The sequence below is a fragment of the Struthio camelus genome, chromosome Z (assembly GCF_040807025.1).
Source record: "Struthio camelus isolate bStrCam1 chromosome Z, bStrCam1.hap1, whole genome shotgun sequence".
Lineage (NCBI taxonomy): Eukaryota > Metazoa > Chordata > Aves > Struthioniformes > Struthionidae > Struthio > Struthio camelus.
Genome location: NC_090982.1, coordinates 78,829,633 through 78,848,959, shown reverse-complemented (window position 1 = coordinate 78,848,959; position 19,327 = coordinate 78,829,633). Strand labels below are relative to the sequence as shown.

Sequence of the window (19,327 nt, the reverse complement as noted above, 5' to 3'; positions counted from 1 at the left end):
CGAGAACTACCAGCCTGAGGTACCACAGCCTTGCAGACGTTTCCTAGGAACCAATTTGGCAACGGCGCTTCAGAACTAGATAGAGAAATCATTAGCCCAATTTCTCTGAAAAGGACTCCCATTTTTCACGTGGATGAAGAAGTGGGAAACTAAAAAATTATGTTCCCGTTCCCAGTTTCAGAAGGCAAGCCAAGGTCCCAGCAATTTGTGAAGAAGCTTCTCTGAAGCTGCTGCACTTCGAAAGGTGCTTTTCTTATGAAAAGTAGTACTAGTGCTAGCATGCAACTGCAATTTTACTCTACTTGCATTTCTGTGTTAAGAACAAACTGCCTAGGTCAACTAATAGTAGCGATGTGTGATCCAACACTTTCACCTGACAGCTTGCTATCATATACCAATCAGTGCTTGGTGTGTGCTAGAGACAGAGATTCAAGAGGGTTTCAAGTACTAGCAGAATCTGTATTGCACATAATGCAAGTATGTTTTGTTTTAAACCAAAATACTCAAGGATTTTGCAAGAGTTCAGCTGTCAAACAACACAGATGTAGGCTTATAAGTCATGGGGAGAACAAGTAGTGAGGCTCCAGTGCTCAAGAGGATCTATATCTTATTACAGGCCCCTCTCATTGCTATTTCACAGAATATTTTAAATCATCTTTCTCTGCAGCATCCTCACTGTGCAAACATCCCTCTATCTCTCCCTCCCTCTAATATCTACCCCTGCAACAAGAAGTACATATTAGTCAAACCTCCTGACTAAGAAAACTTAAGGGAAAACAAACCAACACAACAACAATAGACTGGGAAGACTTGTCTATTTGTAAAGGTACATCAAATACCAAAAACATCAACAGGGATAGTTAGTTACCTACAAAGTATAACCGTCTCAGAACTGCTTGCTCTCATGCCTCATCCTACCATGTATCCTAGCAATGCAGGGAAATGGCTTTATCTGAAACTAACCCACTTCCCAGGAGCCAACGGGGCAAGGCCTTTCTGTGAGTAGAGAAAGATCATGACCAGATGAATCGGAGATCAGAGAGAAACAAAGGGGAACAGTTTCCTCAGCTGACCTTGCATTACAGAGATAGAGAAGATATCACAGTAAGAGTTAGGAACAAACAAGACTCCAGGTAAAATTGATTTATGTGAATTTGAAAAGACAGCCATTTCTGAGAGGAAAGCCAAGAACCTCCAATATTCAAGATAGGAAACAGGGACCAGACGAATGTCCCGTTCTTGTGAAATGTGTCCATGTGAATGGGACCAAGTGCAGGTTATCAGTCATTCTTTCTTCCACAATGAATATGCACAGAACTACGCCAGAACATCAAAATATGTAGAGTAATGCCTTGCAGAGCTGTGGAACACTGGGCCCCACCCTGCAACCTGCTCATGTTTAGTTAGGGTTTGTGTGCCACTCCAGACATCTCTACAGCAACTCCTTCCCATTCAGTCCTGCACCAAGTCTTTCCTTGGGTTTGCATTAGTATTTGGCAGTTCTCTTATAATGCATGTTTGTAGAGGAGGTCAGGCAGAGTCCAGTGATGCTTATCCAAACAGGCTGGAGGGAGGAAGAAATGACTGCCTGCTCTCTTAACTTTACATCGCTGTGTCTAAAGCGTAGGGAATGCTGTATGAAAGAGCTGGCCAACATATAGCCTGCAGACCAAGCGTTCCTCAGTTCTGCCACGCAACCCATAACTAGCTTTGTCATTAGTAGAGTGCAACTTGTAGCAACTAGAGATCCTGGTAAGCTTTCTCAGAGCACGCAGTGCTCCACGTGACTCCAGTTTATATCAGTTAGGTGCTGCCCTCAGCCTTGCTACAAGATGCCACCACAGTCCTTAGCTAGGCAAGTTTTGACCGTGCACCTACAAACAAAGAACGGCACCAGCAAAGAGAGAAGGCTCCCTGCCACCCTCGAGGCTCAACATCTGAGCTTTAAAGGAGTTACTTTTGCAAAAAGCTATAGATGCCTCAGGTTCTCTGTTCCTGCTCAGTAAATACAACACTGGTTATTGTCAGGATATATTCTTAGCAGTCACTGGATGTTAGTATACCATCACCCCTGACAGACAGGTGATCAATAGTGCCAGCATCAGTTGTTTGGAGGCCAAGGGGACTGCAAAGGCTTCAGACTACTTTCTAAGAATGGCCTTCCTTAAGCACCTAACAGCTGTACCCACGTCAAATTTGAACAATACCAGATCGGCAGGCCACACTGTCAAGCAGTTTCTAGGCATATCCCTGGCAGTTATCCTGGAGTTCAGCATGAAGACTTCAAAAAGTCAAGATGACACTTTATCCTCGCAGATGAACAGGACATTCAGAAGTGTCCTAGCACTTCTGGTGCTTGACCATCCACGCTGGTCAAGAATGCGGCAGCATTTTTATGGATTTCAAGAAGAGCTTGGAGATGAGCCATACTTCAGGACCCTTGTACTGCTGCCAGGGACTGGCCAGAGTGAGTGGACAATGCTCTCCTAGCACACCATCCAGCCTAAACAGGACAAAAACACATTTCATACAGGGTATGCACTTCAGACCAAGCAAGGAATTTTTCATTCTCTATTTGCTTTCAGCAGGGGATTGTCTTTCAAAACATTTCTTTTTTAAAAGCTCCAGCAGCAGTTCATACTCGGGAAACAAGCCTCTACCTCAGGCCTTTGAATGGGGACAATTATAGCTGGCTCCTTTGGCCTTCAGCATTGGGTAATCCATCTCTGAGGCCAGGTGGAACAAAAAGCTTTTACACTAGGAAGACGAAACAAGTCCTGAGAGGTAAGGTTATTCTGTACTTTAAAATACAGGAGACAGGGAAGAAGGGGAGGAGAAAAAGAAAAAAGATAACTAACAGAACAAAGCAGCAGTATTGGGCAGAATTGTGTTACCCAAGCAAATATTAGGTTAAACCCCCAAGCCAGCTGCTGAGCTGCACAAATTCCTGCAAGCATCCAGTCCTTACTTGCTCTTAACCTATTTGCAAGGTACAGACCAGGAGCTCCAAAGCATACCAAGCCACACAACTTCAAGGCACTGGAAGCACTGTACCAGACTTGTTCTGTCCCACATCTGAGACCAGCGCCAGCATTTCAAAGCATATGGAAGAATCTCACACATCTGCTCACTGCAACAGTCCCTCACATACACAAGGTCTCACTATGATGGCCATTATTTAACAAACAAGAACTTAAGCCCTGAAGCAGAGGGGAAAAAAAATTATCTTTGAAGTGGTGTTCAGAGTATTTTTTTTAATGACAATGTGAAATCCCCCTGTGAAAATGTCTTAGTTCTTGAGCTGCTGAAAAGGGAAAGGAAACAGGCTACTTCTTAAACTTGCTACCACTGTTATATGATACATCATCCCACTCAGATAGCAGGGCTGCGTGAGACAATCTCTGCAGGCCCTGTTCACTCCATATTGCAGTAGCATGCATATAACATGCTACTTCCACTGCTTTACTATTATAACAGTTTTTGTTGGAAATCAAAAATTCTAACTCTTCTAGCAAATACATAAGAGGTGGGTTTTTTTTTGTCTACCAACAGCTTTTCCAAATGTGCTAATCTCATTACTATGCCCACCACCCCCTACAGTATGAATAGAGGGCTGACCTTGTCACATCCACTGCCTCTGCTTGGCAAAACCATGTAAGAAAGAAATAAGGCATGCAACAACCCAATACCAGTTTGTGCGGACTTTCTTCCCCTCCCACAAACATTAAGGTTTAAAGGTTAGAAACTAAAGAACCAAACGTGTGTGCGTGTGTGTGTGTGTGTGTGTGTGTGTGCACATGTCCCCCAAGATCTGCAGAATTTGTCAACTCTCCCACCCTAATAGAAGTGTTTTTCTTGTCACTGTGGAGTGATTAGAATTTATACAACTTCACAGGAAAATCTCTGTTCACAAGGTAATTATTTTGTTCTCAACTTTTCACCAACACTAGCAACAAGAAACCAAGGAATAGAGAGGTACATCAATTCTAGATAACAGTTTGACGTACAAGGAATCTCAGTAGTGGATATTTTGAGTACTAATATGAACCTGCCGATACCCTACTCTCAACTGCCGTCAAGAGGATCTCTAGAAGTATTTCATTAAAGTTCTTTCCATCCCTCCACGTGTTTCCTATCACTATCTCACACAATCAGATGCTGAGATGAAATTTGCTTACTCTAGGTGCCAAAGGGAATCAACATCTTGTGTGAGTCAGCCTGTTATCCAGCTTCCATTCCAGTTCACCAAGGTGAACTGCATTTCTGTGTTTCAACAGGCCCCCACTTACCCATAGCAAAGTACCTTCAAACAGAGAGTGAGGCAGGCAGGAAAGAGGGGAGAGTAGCACATGAGGCAATCGTTTCCAAACCAGAAACAAAAAATGGACAAATAAATTCAAGTGTTCTACAGCATGCAGCCAGGGCACAATACAAGCAAGCAAGCTTTCGTTACCAGCCAGGGCACAATACAAGCAAGCAAGCTTTCATTACCAGAGCACAGCAGCTATACGCTTGCAAGAAAGAAGTCTTGGACTACTTGGCAATGGGCAAGTACCTCCCATGGCAGCCAGCCAACTGGCCTTCCTTCCTAAGTGTCATTGTAGAAGCTACCAAAGCCCAGGACCACTCTACTTGCCCATTTAAGCAACCACAAAATCCTGGGAGCCTGTATACTTCCTTCTCTGGAAGGGTTCCCCAGGGTCCCATGTAGTAGCGTAACCATTATGCCAACCTCTTCAGAGCTCATTAATTGAGCATAACTGTATCTATGAAGTGAAAAACATCCTTTATCGCTTGGCACGGGAGGAAAAAAAAATAAAGCTACAGATTTAAAAATGAACGACTTAAAAAAAAATAATCCAATGGTATGTGAGCAAAACGGTAGTTTGGCGGAAACGTTTCTTTGCAAAACACCTCGATTCTTCATCCGTCGACTACTTACGAGCCTTACCCGGAGGGCGATTGCTGCAGAGATCACACGGGGGTGGGGGGCCCCCACCCAGCCCCCTGCCTCGGCCGCCCGGCCGAGCTCCCGGCTCCCGCAGCGCCCCGAAGGCGCCGCGGCCGAACGAGCCTCCCCACGGCGGCCCCTCGCCCCGACATGACACAGCAGCGGCGGCAGCGGCCCCCAGCCCAGCCCAGCCCAGCCCAGCCCCGCCGGCGGCAGCGCCCGCGCCGCCCGCACAGCCGTTACATAACGGCCGCGGCGCGCGACCCCGCCCGCCGCAGCGCGAGCGGCGCCCCCGGGGGACCGTTAACCTCCCCCTCCCCCGCCCCCGCCCCCGCGAGACGGCTCCCGGCGGCGCGGCCCCGCCCGCCCCTCACCAGCGGCTGCATCTCGGCGCGCACGGCGGGCACCTGGAACCGGTCTATCTCCTCCATCATGGTGCCGGCGGGGCGGGGGCGGGAGCGCGGCGGGGGGCACGGGCGGGCGCGGGAGCTGCTCAGCCGCCGAAGGACGCCGCCCGCCGCCGCCGCTGCTGCTGCCTCATCGCCGCCGCTGCGCTGCTGCCGCCGCCGCCGCTCGCCGTCGAGGTGACTCAGCCGCGCCGCTTCCGGGTCCGGCCGCCGGCGCCCCGCCCCCTTCTTACATATTCACGAACGGGGCGGGGCTTCTGGAATGATTCGGGCCGCGGCGCCGGAGCCCGCATGCGCATTTCCCCGCTGGGGTTCCCCCACCCCCCCGCTGCCGCCGCGTGGGATGTACCATTCCCTCTCCGTGGGGGGAGAGCGGAGACCGTTGGTGGCAGGGGGGAAGGGTGGGTAGCGCCCAAGCGTCGAGCCCCTCCTCAGGCTGGACTGGCCGCGCGCGGCTTCCGGCGCGTTGCCATGGTTGCCACTGTCAACTTCCGGTCACCGGTGAGGGGCGGAGGAGACGCGGGGGTCTGGCAGGGGCCGGTCGGTGGCGGGCAGCGGCAGGGCAGGCAGCATGCCGACGAAGGCGGCGGACAGGCACCAGCAGGTAAGGGTCTGCCCCGCGCCGGCGTCGCAGCAGGGCGGCCTGCTGCGACGGCCTGACAGCCCCGCGGTGACGTCACCGCCGGCGCCGTGACGTAGCCCCCAACATGGCGTCACTGCAGTGCCGCGTGCTGAGGGGGAGTCGCGGCTCACACGAAGCAGCGTTGCTCAGCGGCCCCGCTCCGGCTGTGCCACCCTCAGCTCCTGCTCCGCGTGGCTGCCGCGATGTCACTGGCACGACGCCAGGCTTATGATGACATCACCGGTTCCAGGCACTGCGTGTTACGTCATCATGCCTGGCCCAGGGATCATGTCACTCTGTGGCAGGCGCTTTTTACCCTCCAGGGTGCCCCTCTGAGCTGTAATCCCGCAGCGCTGGGTGGGATCCCCACCTTGACACTGCTGGGTGAGTGATTACATCACATCGTGTCCGTCCGTCCGTCCGTCCCCGCACGAAGGTGTTTCGTCACCCTGGCACCCTCGCCACCCTCTTCTGTCAAACTGCCGGGTCCCGAAGCAGCACCACCACACGCTGTGGCACTGCACTGCTCCTCCTTGTGAGCCTGCAGCGCTCCTCAAATGTCGCTATGTCATACCATCTCAGCAGTGTTACAGCACTGTGTTACAACACTTTCCTTCCTGGGCAGCTTTTTAATGTGCTTGAGATGTCCCCAGTATGGGCGCCTTTCAGGAACATTGAATTGGAAAGTTCAAATACCTGTTTTAAATTCATTTTTTAAAATTTCTTTCAATTACACTTAGCTGCACCTTATATCAGTATGCTTTTGTTTTACTGTTTGGTCTTCTCCCAGTTCCGACAACAAAATGAGGCTGCTAACCTGTAAGGCCCTTCCCTGGGATCAGTGAATGGGTGGGTGGATGTAGCTCTGTGAAGCTTCACCGGCTGCGTTAGGGCTCTGCAAGGGGACAGTAGCCTGTCAGCATGGATCACCTTGCAGGAAGAAGGGCCAAGTCAGGTTCAGTCCTGCACCTTGGGTACTACTGGAGTATCAAAATGTTTGATTTAAAGCAGAAGGTGAAATGGCGGATAAGAGTTTTCATAACAGGTTTTGGTTAATTCCAGCTTATTTGATCTTTTGGAGGGTGAGCATAGGTGGGCCAGAGGTGACCCAGAACGAGAGACCTGCTTCCTTAATCCAGAAGGTATGCCAGAAAACTATAAATGACCAAGAAAAGCTGAAAGGAAACAAAGGGGGACAGATAGGAAGGTTCAAAGCAGTGAGATGGTAGTCAAGATCCCTGGACAATCACTGCCGGTCTGTGAGAGAACCCAAAACCCCATCCACGGACACTGGTAGTGGAGCTCTGTCAGGATGCATGCAACAAGGGAACAGAAACCCTTGCTGATCTTTCCCTCTCTGGATTGGTTTATGATCAAGTAACTTCTAATTATCTGAGAGCGACTCATCTGGATTGTGGCTTTCCCGTACCATGGTTGTGTAGACTCTGTGCAGACCTATACAGCTTCTGGAGCCTGTGCTATTAAACCCTGCTAGATGTGAGCTGACTGTGTGTTGAGCTCTGCAGAGCCAGATCAGATCTCCCTGCTCCTATAACTTGAGTGCTGGAACCCGAAACCCAGAAGTACTCAAGTGGTCTGTGGGCCTGATGTCTGATGGATGCCACTTGGTTGTTTCTGCACACGTGGTAAGAGGACTTCTTGGCTTTAGAGTAGTGAAAGAAAAGAGAGAGGATCTCTGTAACATTCCTAATGCTTCAACTATGAAGAACTAGCAATTTTCAAGTTACAAAGGGCTTTATTGCCACAAATTCAAAACCAAAGACCACATTCAGTCCTCGATAATGGAGATGTTTATGCTGAAATTGTATAACCCATTAATGGTAATAATGATATGCACTAAACTCAGGTTGAAATGCTTGCTGTGAATTTAATTTTTTTTTTAATTTTACAATTTCCACATAAATACATTCAATCATTTTCGGTAACCATTATCTTAAATAGCCTGAAATGAATAGGCTTTGATTTACATGTTACTTGAAAAACTTAATTAAAGTTCTGTAAAGACATTCATTTTTTCTTAAAGTTCTTGAAAAATCATAAACTGTTTAAACTCTTTGGATTTTTGACTTTTCACATAACTTTAAATAAAATTATTATCTTTAAAGTTATTGCAACTCATCCTATATTGCCTTTCCTTGTACTTGTCAAATCTGATTGTATTTGCCTTGTGCTTGTTATATCTGATTGCTCTTTCATGTACTTTTGTCTGCTAAAATATTTTTGCAGTGGAGGAATTGTATGTATTTCCGGTAGCTGGTTCCGGAGTCCAGGGGCTTTTGCCCCATTGTCACTGACTCAAAATGCAGCCCACACCACAGGTGCTGTGAGAGCCACAATGCTGAATGGCTGTGCCTGTGCCTGCCTCACTTCCCAATCAGAGCCTGACATTTGTTATTTGCTGAGGCCTGATGGCCCGTATAAAATAGACTGGTGAGTCAAAGTCTAGATTCTAATTCTTGCCAAGAAAATCTCTTTTGAAAATAAACAAGTTAGGTCCTTTCTCATACATGTTTTTCCTCTCTGTCAGTGATCATAATGAGGCAGGAAACAAGCCTGCTACTAGTCTGTGAGCCTGTTTTTTCTACTGAGCACTATTTCCATGGACTATTTTTCTTGTCCCTTTCATTGCAGATTCTTCTCTGTCACTTTGTTGGTCTCACTTGTCCCTGTGTTCTTCATTCCTCTGTTCTGCTTCCTGCATGGTTCCTTTGTTCTGCTCTGCCTCCTAGGTTTTTCGTTGTTGACCGCTCTCTTTGAAATTTTTCTTCCTAAGGTGGTTCTCACAGCCAAGATAGTTACTTCACTGTTATCAAGTTCTTCGCTTTTACCACGTCATGTACAGGCCCTCCTTCACTTTCAAGGCTATGTGTTCTTCACGTGGTCTTGAGTAATTCTTTTTTTTTTTATTTTTCCTCCAGGTGGTGGTTGTCTGCTCTTCTTCTGTGCCCTTCTTGTCTCTGCCTTCTCTGATGTCAGCTTCTTGCTTTGTTTCGCTCTTTATCTCTTCATCCTGGTGACTTCATCTCCAGTTCAGTCTCCAGCCACCAGATGTCTTTTATATGTCAAAAGCTGGTGTGCCATCAGGCATAAAGGCATTGTCCTTCAAGGTGAATGACTTGATGTGGTCCTTAATGAGAACTGTCTTTAGGCCATTCCTGGTCTGTGTGTTCATTAATAAGGAATGTGCTTCAGTGTTCAAAGTCTATGAAAATAACTGGGTATCCCTAGCTCTTTGTATGCATAATGCAGCTTTGTAAAAAATAAAACTCAGATATGCTCTGTACTTTAGTAACATCTTCCCTTTCAGATCTGAAATGCATTGCAAGTAACCGAGCCCAGCAGTATCTTGGGCAGAGGCAGAGTTAGGGAAAGCTTAAGCCAGCATCTCCAAATCTAACTGAAGTCAATGGAAGGTTTAGATTCTCAGCTCCTCTGAAAATTAGGTCTTGACTATGGCAAGCAAAACACTCAGGAGTATAATGTTCTTCAGAAACACTGACCTGTGAGACACGTACAAGTACCTGCAAAAAGCTGTTGGTAGGGCAGGGCACAGGACTGTATTAGCCCTGTGCCAGTTCTGTGCGTTGCCCTGGGTGGCAAGAGGAAGTGGCTAACAATTCTGAGATTTATAAAAGCAATTATTTAAGTGTGGTTGTCACACATGCTGCTGGAGGTGTAGGCTATGCTGAATCCAGAGTTCCATTTCTTCACTGTGTGGCTCAGGGAAAAGCCTTGTCTGAGCATTGGCGTGTACCCTGTGCTGCTGTGTATGTCTGTGGCTGGACCCATGCAAGGAAACACTAGATTTGACTGTGGTTTCTTAACTGACATTGCATGCACTTCTTTGTCTGCATTCACAGCATGCCTGTGCTTAGAACCGGGCTGGCTGGACTTACCACTTAGGATCAATCCCCACTTTCAGCAACAGATAACTTTCACAGCCTAAGCAAAGCATCTGGATGTGGACAGCGAGGCAGTTCTCCTTACACTTGATGTGTGGGCTTGCACCCACTAACCTGTAAACAGTTTCTTTTTTGTTCAGCAAGTTGTCAAAGCAAAACAAAGAGATCTCTCCCCACTGCAGTCAACAATTGGACACATTTTACTTTTTTTGTCAGCAAAGGCTTTAAGGTACTTGTTGGCTCTTACACATGCGTTAAACCATCTATGTAATATAAAATAAACAGTTAGTTTAGTGTTTCTCAGAAAGCAGATTAAAAAACGTGTTGGTAAATAGCTCTTAAATTGGCATCCCTAGTGTGTGTAAATGGATGTCTGCTGCAGGGCAGGCTAGAAGTCATTTTGCTTCCTTTGGCTTTGTTACCATGCCGTGCTTCCCCGCTCGTTGTGTCAAGCAGTGGTTTACTATGGAGACTGCTAATATTCAAAACAAGGATAAAAAGCTAGCAGGAAATTATTAAATGGTTTTACAGAAATGTCAAGCCTAGCTCTTATAACAGACTCTCCCTTTTCCCCTCAGAATCCTACGAGCAGCCTCATTCTTCTGTTTTTTCAGGTTACCTGTTAACCTTTGTGCCGTGCTCTAGGGGAAGAAGGAATGATAATGTCTCTGCTCAGGAAGCTAAAGTAAACTTAGCAGGAGTGTTCTGTGATTACTCAGCCTTGCAGTCTGATTGTTTTCTGCTGAGCTTATGTAGGGAGCAAAGAGGCTGTAGGAATGTCTCTTTAGTGATCTTAAAAAAACATAGTCTGGGTTTGTCATTGCCCTGTGCTGAGTGTTTCATTAATACGTAATCGATTTTCAGCCCTTGAAAAATTTGCTTAATATGAACTGACAGTTCTTCTTTGAAAAGTAATCAACCTGCCTCATCCCTCCCCCAAATTATCTGGTATTTTAGGCTGGATCTGCAAACCCAGGCAGCTCAGCCCTCCTTTTGCTTTAAGTACAGGGAGAAATTTCACCTTGCTCAAGGAGATACTGTATAGTGAGGTATCTAGCTCCTCACTTTGTAGTGTGCATGCAGTGACCAGTTGCAAGAGCTAGTCAGGAAGGGATAATCTAATCTGACAGCACAGGAGAAGGATGCACTGCCCAGCGAAGGCTACAGTGAGGGATCTTATCCTGGCTGGCAGAACAGCATACGTGGCAATGTCATTGCATCTCCTACTTGATTAGTCCAGGCAGGCTTTGGATCTGAACATGAAGGATGGACATATTTTTTTCTGAAGGATTTCTGTAGTCATGAATTGAGGATTTGACCCAGTTCTCGAATGAACACTTGCTCTTAGGAGTAAATCTCTGCTTCCTAGATGATTTACTTACCGTCAGCATTACCCCTGACAACTCAGAAGTTATCTGCAGCAGAGGGTAAATAGTTGAAAAGTAAGGCTATACAAAATATCTGTTAAAAAACAAGTGGTCAGGATTGTTCCTGGACTTGGGAAAAGCTTTTGAACTTTTGCTATTTATTCAAGAAGGCAGAGACTGATAGTTCTGTCTGTTTTGTGTGAAATGAGTTAATGAGTCTCAGATCAGCAATTAGTGGGTTGTCACATCATCAACAAAAAGAGAATAGTAATCACTGCTGATAGAGTTAGCAAGAAGACCAAGGCATGGATGGATGGTGAAGTGTGATTCTACATTTTCCTCTTCTTAGGCCGAGTTGGAAGCATATTAGTAGGGTGTAACGGCAAAACTCTCACCACACATGGAATCTCTTTGATGCTTGCCCTCCGCTTACATGTTCCTTCAGAAATATGGATGCAGAAACAGGATAGCTCTTCCCCAAATGCCAACGTGTTAATGCCCCTCTGATATACAGCAGTGTGTATACAGCAAAGTGTTCCACACTTTGGAAAGTGGCTGTGAATGCCTTCTTATTTTCATTTACTGATTTTATAATTAAAAATTATTTAGAGGAATTTAATTTGCAGACAGCCCAAGAATGCTACCTAAAAATACACTTAGAAATGAATGTTGGGCAGCTCAAGCATAGCAACAGGAGAACTTCTGGCTGAAGGACTTGATTTTGCTGCTATTTGTATCTCCTGATGGCTTATCTGCTTTAGGGGGAGCAGTGGGGAGGGAAAGGAGAATTAAAAGGCACTTAAAACATCACTTTTCAGCTATTTCCTCTCTTCATCTCTGTTGCCCTGTTAGATTACTGTATCTTTGCTCTAGGGGCTATTTTCTAGCAATGTCAGTGTCTGGTGTAGGTAGGAATTTCTAGGCGCTACTATCATAAATATGTCGTGGAAGAAAGATACAGAAGAGGCCAATCATTTGAGTTTTAAAGATCCTTAATTTAGATATTGTGACTGTTACGGAGTTCTAATTTCTTTTCGCTGCGGGAATTATGCTAAGTCTGTTCATTTGTTCCGTGTAAGATGCAAATGGTCATCAGAGAAAAACATTTCTAGCATGCATAAATTCTTGCTTTGGCATTTTGCACTGTAGCAGTGCAGCACCTCCCAGTGTGATCTGAGTTATAGTGATGACTTGGCAATGAGAAACTCCTTGCAACTCTTTTATGCCTTCTACCTATTCCTTGGTTCCCTAGCAACAATGGCTCTTTTATCTAATACAACTTTCTCATAATTATTCACTCTTGTATTCTTATTAATTATTATTACTACAGGCAGGTATAGTAGCAGCATTTGTTATAAGGATTTATGAAGACTGTTAATGGTTTCTATAGTAAGACCATCTTCAGTTTGTATAGGATTTGCCATAATTTAACAGTTTGGGTTGAACTGTGCTTTGTTGGGTGTCTGACACAGGCTACATTAAAAACCAGTTCTCCCAGATGCTGAACCATATGAACCAAAAATTCTCCTAGTAACTTATTATGTGAACTCTGTCCATGCTAGTAAGCCTGAGAGAGATCCAGAGAGGCAGGGAGCCTACCAAAAAAGTATATGATTAGGTAATTAATCAGTATCTCATACTGTCTGTGCCCAATTGGATGAAATGAAGGTTGCCACAGCAACCTTAATTCTCATGTTTTCTAACTTCTGAATGCTTCTCTTTGTGATCCTAATAATAGTCTGTTAACTTAAGATTCTTTGTCTAGCTAATTATATAACAGCAAAAATGTGCTTGAATTTTAGAGACATGTATGAAGGCAGGTCCTTGTCATGAGGATCTTGTTAGTCAACATACAGTCATTATATTGATTTACAGTTATAGTTTATTTATTGTTTGTATTGTGGATGCGTTTGTGACCTGTTTGTCACCTGTTTGTGACCTGGTACTGACTGTACCAGTGTTGTACAGTGTACAAACACTGCATAAATATGGAACAACGAAATAGTTCATACTGCAAAAGGATTACAGCTTAAATAATACTCTCTGAATAACAGATTGATATAGTAAAGAAAAGAATGTGGAGATGGTGGCTGTCATGCTGAGCAACGGTGGCAGGACCTCAACTACCTGGATGCTCTTGAGGACTTCTAACAGCTAATGTGAGAGAGAGGAGTTTTAAGGAAAGATCTGAAGAAGGACAATGTGCGGGCTTTGGAAGGGTTCACAGGGAGCTACTCCCTTGCAAAAGACAAATAAAGAGGACAAAACACAGTGCTACCCCCCAAAAAGGGATGTCAGGACTGCCTTTTTCAGCAGACAGCACAGCGGTAGGCTTTGTGGTATTATCAGAATGAGGAGACAACATACAAGGTTTTGTTCTCTTGACTGACCCGTGTTTGCCCTCTGTCTTGCCTCTTCTATAGGTTTTAAACAGATCTGCTAGTTTCAAAGAGTGTTCCCTACTGCTAATATTGCAGAATTTGATATAGGCTGTAACTATAGGGTGTTGTGGTGCACACCAGCAGGAGTGGTGCTTGCATACCGAAGGCTGCCTTCTGCTTTTTACACTGGTTTCTGTAGCATATTGAGTCAAGTAGAGTTGCAGTCTTTACCTTCAGCGGCCACGGTCCAGGATAACACGCAAATACTATCGTCAGCTTGCCATTGTCAGAGCAGTACTGTGACGGACGGTTTGTCTAAGCAGCAGAGAGAGGACTGAAGGACTGTGGAATGAGATAAAGACCAATGTCCTCCTGGTGCTTCCTCCTGCCTGCCAGACAAATCAGCTCTCAGCTGGTCCAGCTGTCCGTCCTGTCTGTGTAGACTACACAGGGAAGAGATCTGTGTGGTACTCGAGCAGCCCTGAGGCATAATTGTTAGGGTTTTGAAGGGACTGGCTTTCTTTTTTTAGTTCAAAATGAGGGTGTATAGTCCAACTGTAGCCCGTCTGATGTAGATCCTGGAGCAAACTGTCCGGTCAGTTGTGTCCTTGCTCCCTCCTGTGGGGAATTAGTTTGCTTTGCTCCCAGAGGAGCCTCAAGCAAGCTGGCAGGAGCACCACGTAGGCAGGCAGGGAGAGAGGTCTGGCAGTAAGGTGGGAATGAGACACGGTGAGCAAGTGGGCAAATCCCACCAACTGGTGCAACGAGACCCCTCCCTTGCACACCCTCTCCCAGTCTCACAGGACTGGATGTAGCACTCCTGTCGATTTTGCTGGCTGATAGAGCATAATAGCATGCATGGAATAAAACTGAAGGCTTTCAGAGCCTGGTTCATTGTTGTGATAGTCTGTAAACTTTGTTACACTCAATTATCTTCTTTATGGGCAAAGAGCAAGCACACCTTATATATATGTAGCTAAGACTTTATTGTTAACAGAAATCTTTAACGTCTAAGCATTATTGGTCCATATCTAATTATTTTAGAAAAAAGAGAAATACTTCTGTGAAGAAAAAGTTTCAATAATAATAATAATAATAATAATACCTTTACAATTGTTATACACAGTTTCTTAGTTTCTACCCCTTTTCCCAGTGTTGTGCTTACCCTTCTTCTGCTCCTCTGGGTCCCAAGGTCAGTGATTTAATTTTAGTGTTGATGGGGATGTAATGGCGCGTTGTCAGCATCTGGAGTCCTTCACCAGGAAGAATGTGATGTTCATGTTGATGATTTCTTCTTCCTTACCTTAAGATCCACTTGGGTTCGCTTTAATATGTTTGATAACATGATTTCACACTGTGCTCTATCTTCATTGGTTTGGTGTTCCACATTACATCCGAATTTACTGTTTATGGTGCTTTTAAAGTATGCTAAATACTATTTTCTTCTTCTCTTTGTTATCACTAAAATCAATTTTATCCAGCTCCAGCTCTGCATTTCTTCAGCTGACCACTGGTGAGTTGTTTATAGCTGTGGGGTGTCCTGTGTCAAGCCTGTGCCCTGTCTCTATCATCCCATGCCTGTAGTCCTCTACACACAATCCTTCTCAGGATGTTCTTTATCAAAGCAGGCCTATATTTCTCTACACCATGTCGTTGTATTACAGTCATAAAACCGTGGTGGTACCATACAATGAGAAACAAAAGTAAAATAAATTAGCCAGTCAGTTAGAAAAGTCATCACCTAGTCCATTAGAAAAGCTGCTGTTCGGCTAAACCAAGTAAAACAAAACTACAGGCAGATCAAGAAAAGCTTAGGAGGAGCAAGCCTGACAAGCCTCAGTCCTGAGGCCTTGCAAACTCAGTACAACGCCTGTGGCCTGTTATTAGCAATGGCAATACTGCATTAGAGGGCTACATGGTTGCAAATCGAAAGAAATCTTGGGGCAAGACTGAACAGGTGAGTTATAAGTGTGAGAGGCCAAGTAGGAAGAACGTTCCCAAGCCGAGGAATTCAGGGCAGTGAGAGTGGGAGAATGGCAGCACGAAGCTGAGACCTCGCTGCTTCCCTGTGACAGTGGTGCCTTGGGCCATATTCACATTGCTCTGGGTTTCGTTGGCGTTCGTGCCGTATCACTTCTCACTTCCTGTGCTGCGCTAAATTATTGCTGCCTTTCTGACACCTAGGCTCGCTCGCTGTCCTGCAAACCCTTTATGGTGTGGGGAGCAGGGCAGGGTTGCTGCTTCCTTCCAGGGGCATCAGACTCTAGCTTCCTCAGTGTCACATTTGGATTTTCGTAGAGTTGCAGATATTTATTCACTGGCAGCTCTTTAGATTATGTTAATTGAAATGTGTGCCACTGCCAAAATCAATTACCCTCAGATTGCCTTGTCAATGCCTTTACTGCTGGATAAGTGCTTTTATAGACTCATTTACAGAGCCTAATAGTAAGGAGGCTTTGTTTTGTATTTAAAATTAGCAGTTTGATTTCGATTTGGGTCTAAATGAAATTCTGCTCTGAAAATCTATCTTAAATTTTGTTGCTTAAATCCCGTTTAGTTCACATGTAGCATGCTCCTTGTGGGATAGGGTGCTGTGTTACCTGCACCGATAGGAAGCAGGTAACAAGCAATTGCACTGGGGGAGCAGGCCGGCCGTGTCATTCGGTGGTGTGAGGAGTGGCTGTGACACCAGGGCTCATGGGTGCTCTGCTCTGCCCTGCTACCAGCCCATGGTGGGATTTGAAGGAAATGTCAGAACTCTTTCTTTATTTTTTCTAAGAGTAATAAGACATTATATTTCAAAGTGGGGGACATATTCTAAGCGTAGAGATGTATGTCTGCTCATTTCTCATTCATTGTTTCTGATATGCCTTTTCCAGAATAAAAAGAAAACCCTGACACCTTGTTAATGTCAGCAATCTTACATGCCTTGACTTGTACAAAGGGAAACAACTTTGAAACTCTCAATCTCTCATCATCTTAAAATATTTTTCTTCTGAGTTCTTATTGCCAAGCCTTAACAAATAATGGGGTTTTAGAAATAAGACTTGGGGAAGTTGGGTCAAAGTCACAATGACTACATAATTGCTTAATACATAGGAAGCAGATGGGAGAAGTGGAAATTTAATTTTCATAATAAAGGGGAATCATGAGGGGAGAGTCTAGGAATTTATATAGACACCCATGCTCCATAAGGTATTTATAACATATATGGAAAAGGGGATGAATAATACATAATGTGAAAAAGCTAGACTTTGCAGTAGAAAAACTAGGAAAGTCAGATGAAAATAGCAAGTGGCAGACTTAAACAGCAAGCAGTGGTTCTTTGCATTAGCATTAGTTGTACTGTGGGAGTCCTTACTGTGAGAAGTTGTGCGTGCTAAAAATGTAAACGGATTCAAAAATGACTGAATAAGTTTGAAGAGAAAAGGGTCTGCCGATATGAAATAAAAAGGATAGCATATCTGGTTCAAGAAGTCCCTATTGGAGATTGAAAGGGCATCCTGGAGATTGCTCCATAGATATCTGCTTTTGAATACTGTTGGAGACAGATACTTGTCTAAGTGGACTGTTCATCTGAGCTGAAAGGCACACTCTTGTGTTCTTCCAAAGAAAAATGAAAAACACACGGGCGCTTTCCCTACCCCTTTGTTTTCATTCCCACTTCTCCTCTTGCATACCCTTCTGCCCTCTCACAAAATCAAAAGTTTTTTCCATGTAAATTCCCCTATTTTTGCTATACAGCCCATCTGATCTCCTTATCACTTTTGTACCCACTCCTATACCTTCTCTCATATCTCCGGAACGTATTTCTTTTCTGGCTTTTCTCCTAACACCAGGAGGTTTAAATAAAAATCTCCACACTGTAGATCCCACTTGCGTCATTGGCTACCAGCCTCCTTTTCTCCTTACGTTTTATCTTCAGCCTCATAGAATATGTTGATGTAAATTTTCTCTGAAACTATTCTTACGAAGTTCTCTAACGTCTTCTCCTTTCCTTGAGTTATCAGTTTTCTTTGATACGGTCAGCCAGGCTCCTCTTGGAATAAGGTACTTTCTCTCACTATCTTCTGGGTTCTCTTCCTGTTTGTCCCTCAGTGTCCTCTCAAAAGGATCCTCTTCATTTCCTCTCCTACTTTCTGTAAAGCTTTCATAAGACTTTGCCACTGGTGCCCTTCTTCTACTCTTTAACCTCTATGTAACCTCCCCTAGAAATACACTGTAAGGCTCCCTGTACCTTTTTCATTGTTTTCTTCAAAGCCTGTCTTAAAACCTTTTTTTTTTTTAATGCTCTGATGCACTCAGGGAGATGAGCTCAGGCAGTGGTTGACGTCCCAGCTGTTCATCAGTGTTTTCCATTGCTTTTCAGCACTCATTACTCTGTAGGTATTAATCTGCTGTCCCTTGCCTCACCGTGACATGCAAGCATTTGGGGCAAAAGCAGTTTTTCTCATGTGTTTGAACAGGGCACTAGAATGCAGGGTGCAGAACATTTAGGTGTGTAACAAATTAGCAGTAACCAGGGTAAAGCGCAGTGTTGCTTCATGCAGGTAAACTGTTGTTGTCTTATATTATGACAGTCACTGCTTTTCATTCCAATGACTTACAGGCAAAGCACTGGAATATGTTGGCTTTTGAAACATACCATTGCAGGAAATGTTAACAAGCACATTGAAGTTTTATTCTGCCGTGGCTAAATTAGGAAACAAAATGTTTTAAAGGTTTACCTTGGATGTGTTATTTTTCCAGGGCCAAAGTGGACCTTCGGGAGGAAAGGCAGTACTACCAAGGCCTGCTAAATCTGTATCCAAAAAACGGGTAAGATCCACAAATCCAAGAGTTTTTAAAAATCTTTCTTTTCCTCTTTATCTGTGAGAGGCAAACTAGAGTATATTTGAATAATGGCATATTTTACAGAACTGGTAACATTATAGCGTATTTAGCAGTAAGGGTTTGCTATAGATTTCCATTGAGGAGGGAATTCACTAGCAAATTAGAATAAAAAATGGAAACTAAAACAAAGTCACAATTTAGATAAACTACAAAATGAAAGGATCAAAAAAAGTTTGTGATGTAAGTTCCAAAATATAAGCTGACATGGACTGTGGAAAAAACTGCCTTCTCTGGTTAGAAAATTCAAAACATAGCCCAGATTCATATAATTAACATAGAAGTACAGCATTAGAGAGAACAGTGTCAACTTTTTGACTGTTAGACTCATCACAACGCTTTTCATTGCCAGGCAAATAAATCCTTAGGGGAGCACCCTTATTCAATCTGCCTTCCTCTTATGTAGAGCCAAATCATGAGATGATGTAAATTGGCTTAGCTCCATTGACATGGATGGAGGAAGACAAATTAACCTCAACCCAGTGTTCTTTAAGCAGGCAAGGTTTGTAAACAGCTTTTCACTTCTTAAGACAAATCGCAGCCTTGTTAAACATTCATCTTTTGATCCTTTAAAAACGGTAAGGCATTTACCTTTAAATAAAAAAGTAAATAAAAAATTGCTTACCTATTTAAAACCCAACAGTATTTTAATCATCGTCTCAGCACTGAACTAGCTGGCATTGAATTATATAAGATAAATGTCCTACAAGCAGATGTTCACGTGGGTAACATTGCATCACAAACAACTGTTCTGCTGTCGCGGTCTCTTGAGAACGAGAGATCCTG

The 19,327-nt window shown here is 44.4% G+C and overlaps 2 protein-coding genes across 4 annotated transcripts in view; one reads left to right on the top strand and one right to left on the bottom strand.

Annotated features, from left to right (window-relative positions):
- The window catches only part of LOC104152014 (protein FAM219A), a 106,183-nt gene extending 100,622 nt beyond the window's left edge, over positions 1-5,561 (bottom strand). Inside the window, exon 1 of one of the 3 annotated variants that reach the window (XM_068927629.1) lies at positions 5,326-5,561. In XM_068927629.1, the coding sequence (XP_068783730.1) occupies positions 5,326-5,385 (60 nt within the window). In that variant the 5' untranslated portion in view covers positions 5,386-5,561. The remainder of the gene's footprint in view (positions 1-5,325) is intronic. The other 2 variants (XM_068927630.1, XM_068927631.1) reach the window with 2 other exon arrangements.
- Positions 5,562-5,851: 290 nt separating this feature from the next.
- LOC138064683 (dynein axonemal intermediate chain 1-like) overlaps positions 5,852-19,327 on the top strand; it is a 150,322-nt gene continuing 136,846 nt past the window's right edge. Inside the window, exons 1-2 of the mRNA XM_068928400.1 lie at positions 5,852-5,962; positions 18,401-18,469. Coding sequence (XP_068784501.1) covers positions 5,930-5,962; positions 18,401-18,469 — 102 coding nt within the window. The 5' untranslated portion in view covers positions 5,852-5,929. The remainder of the gene's footprint in view (positions 5,963-18,400; positions 18,470-19,327) is intronic.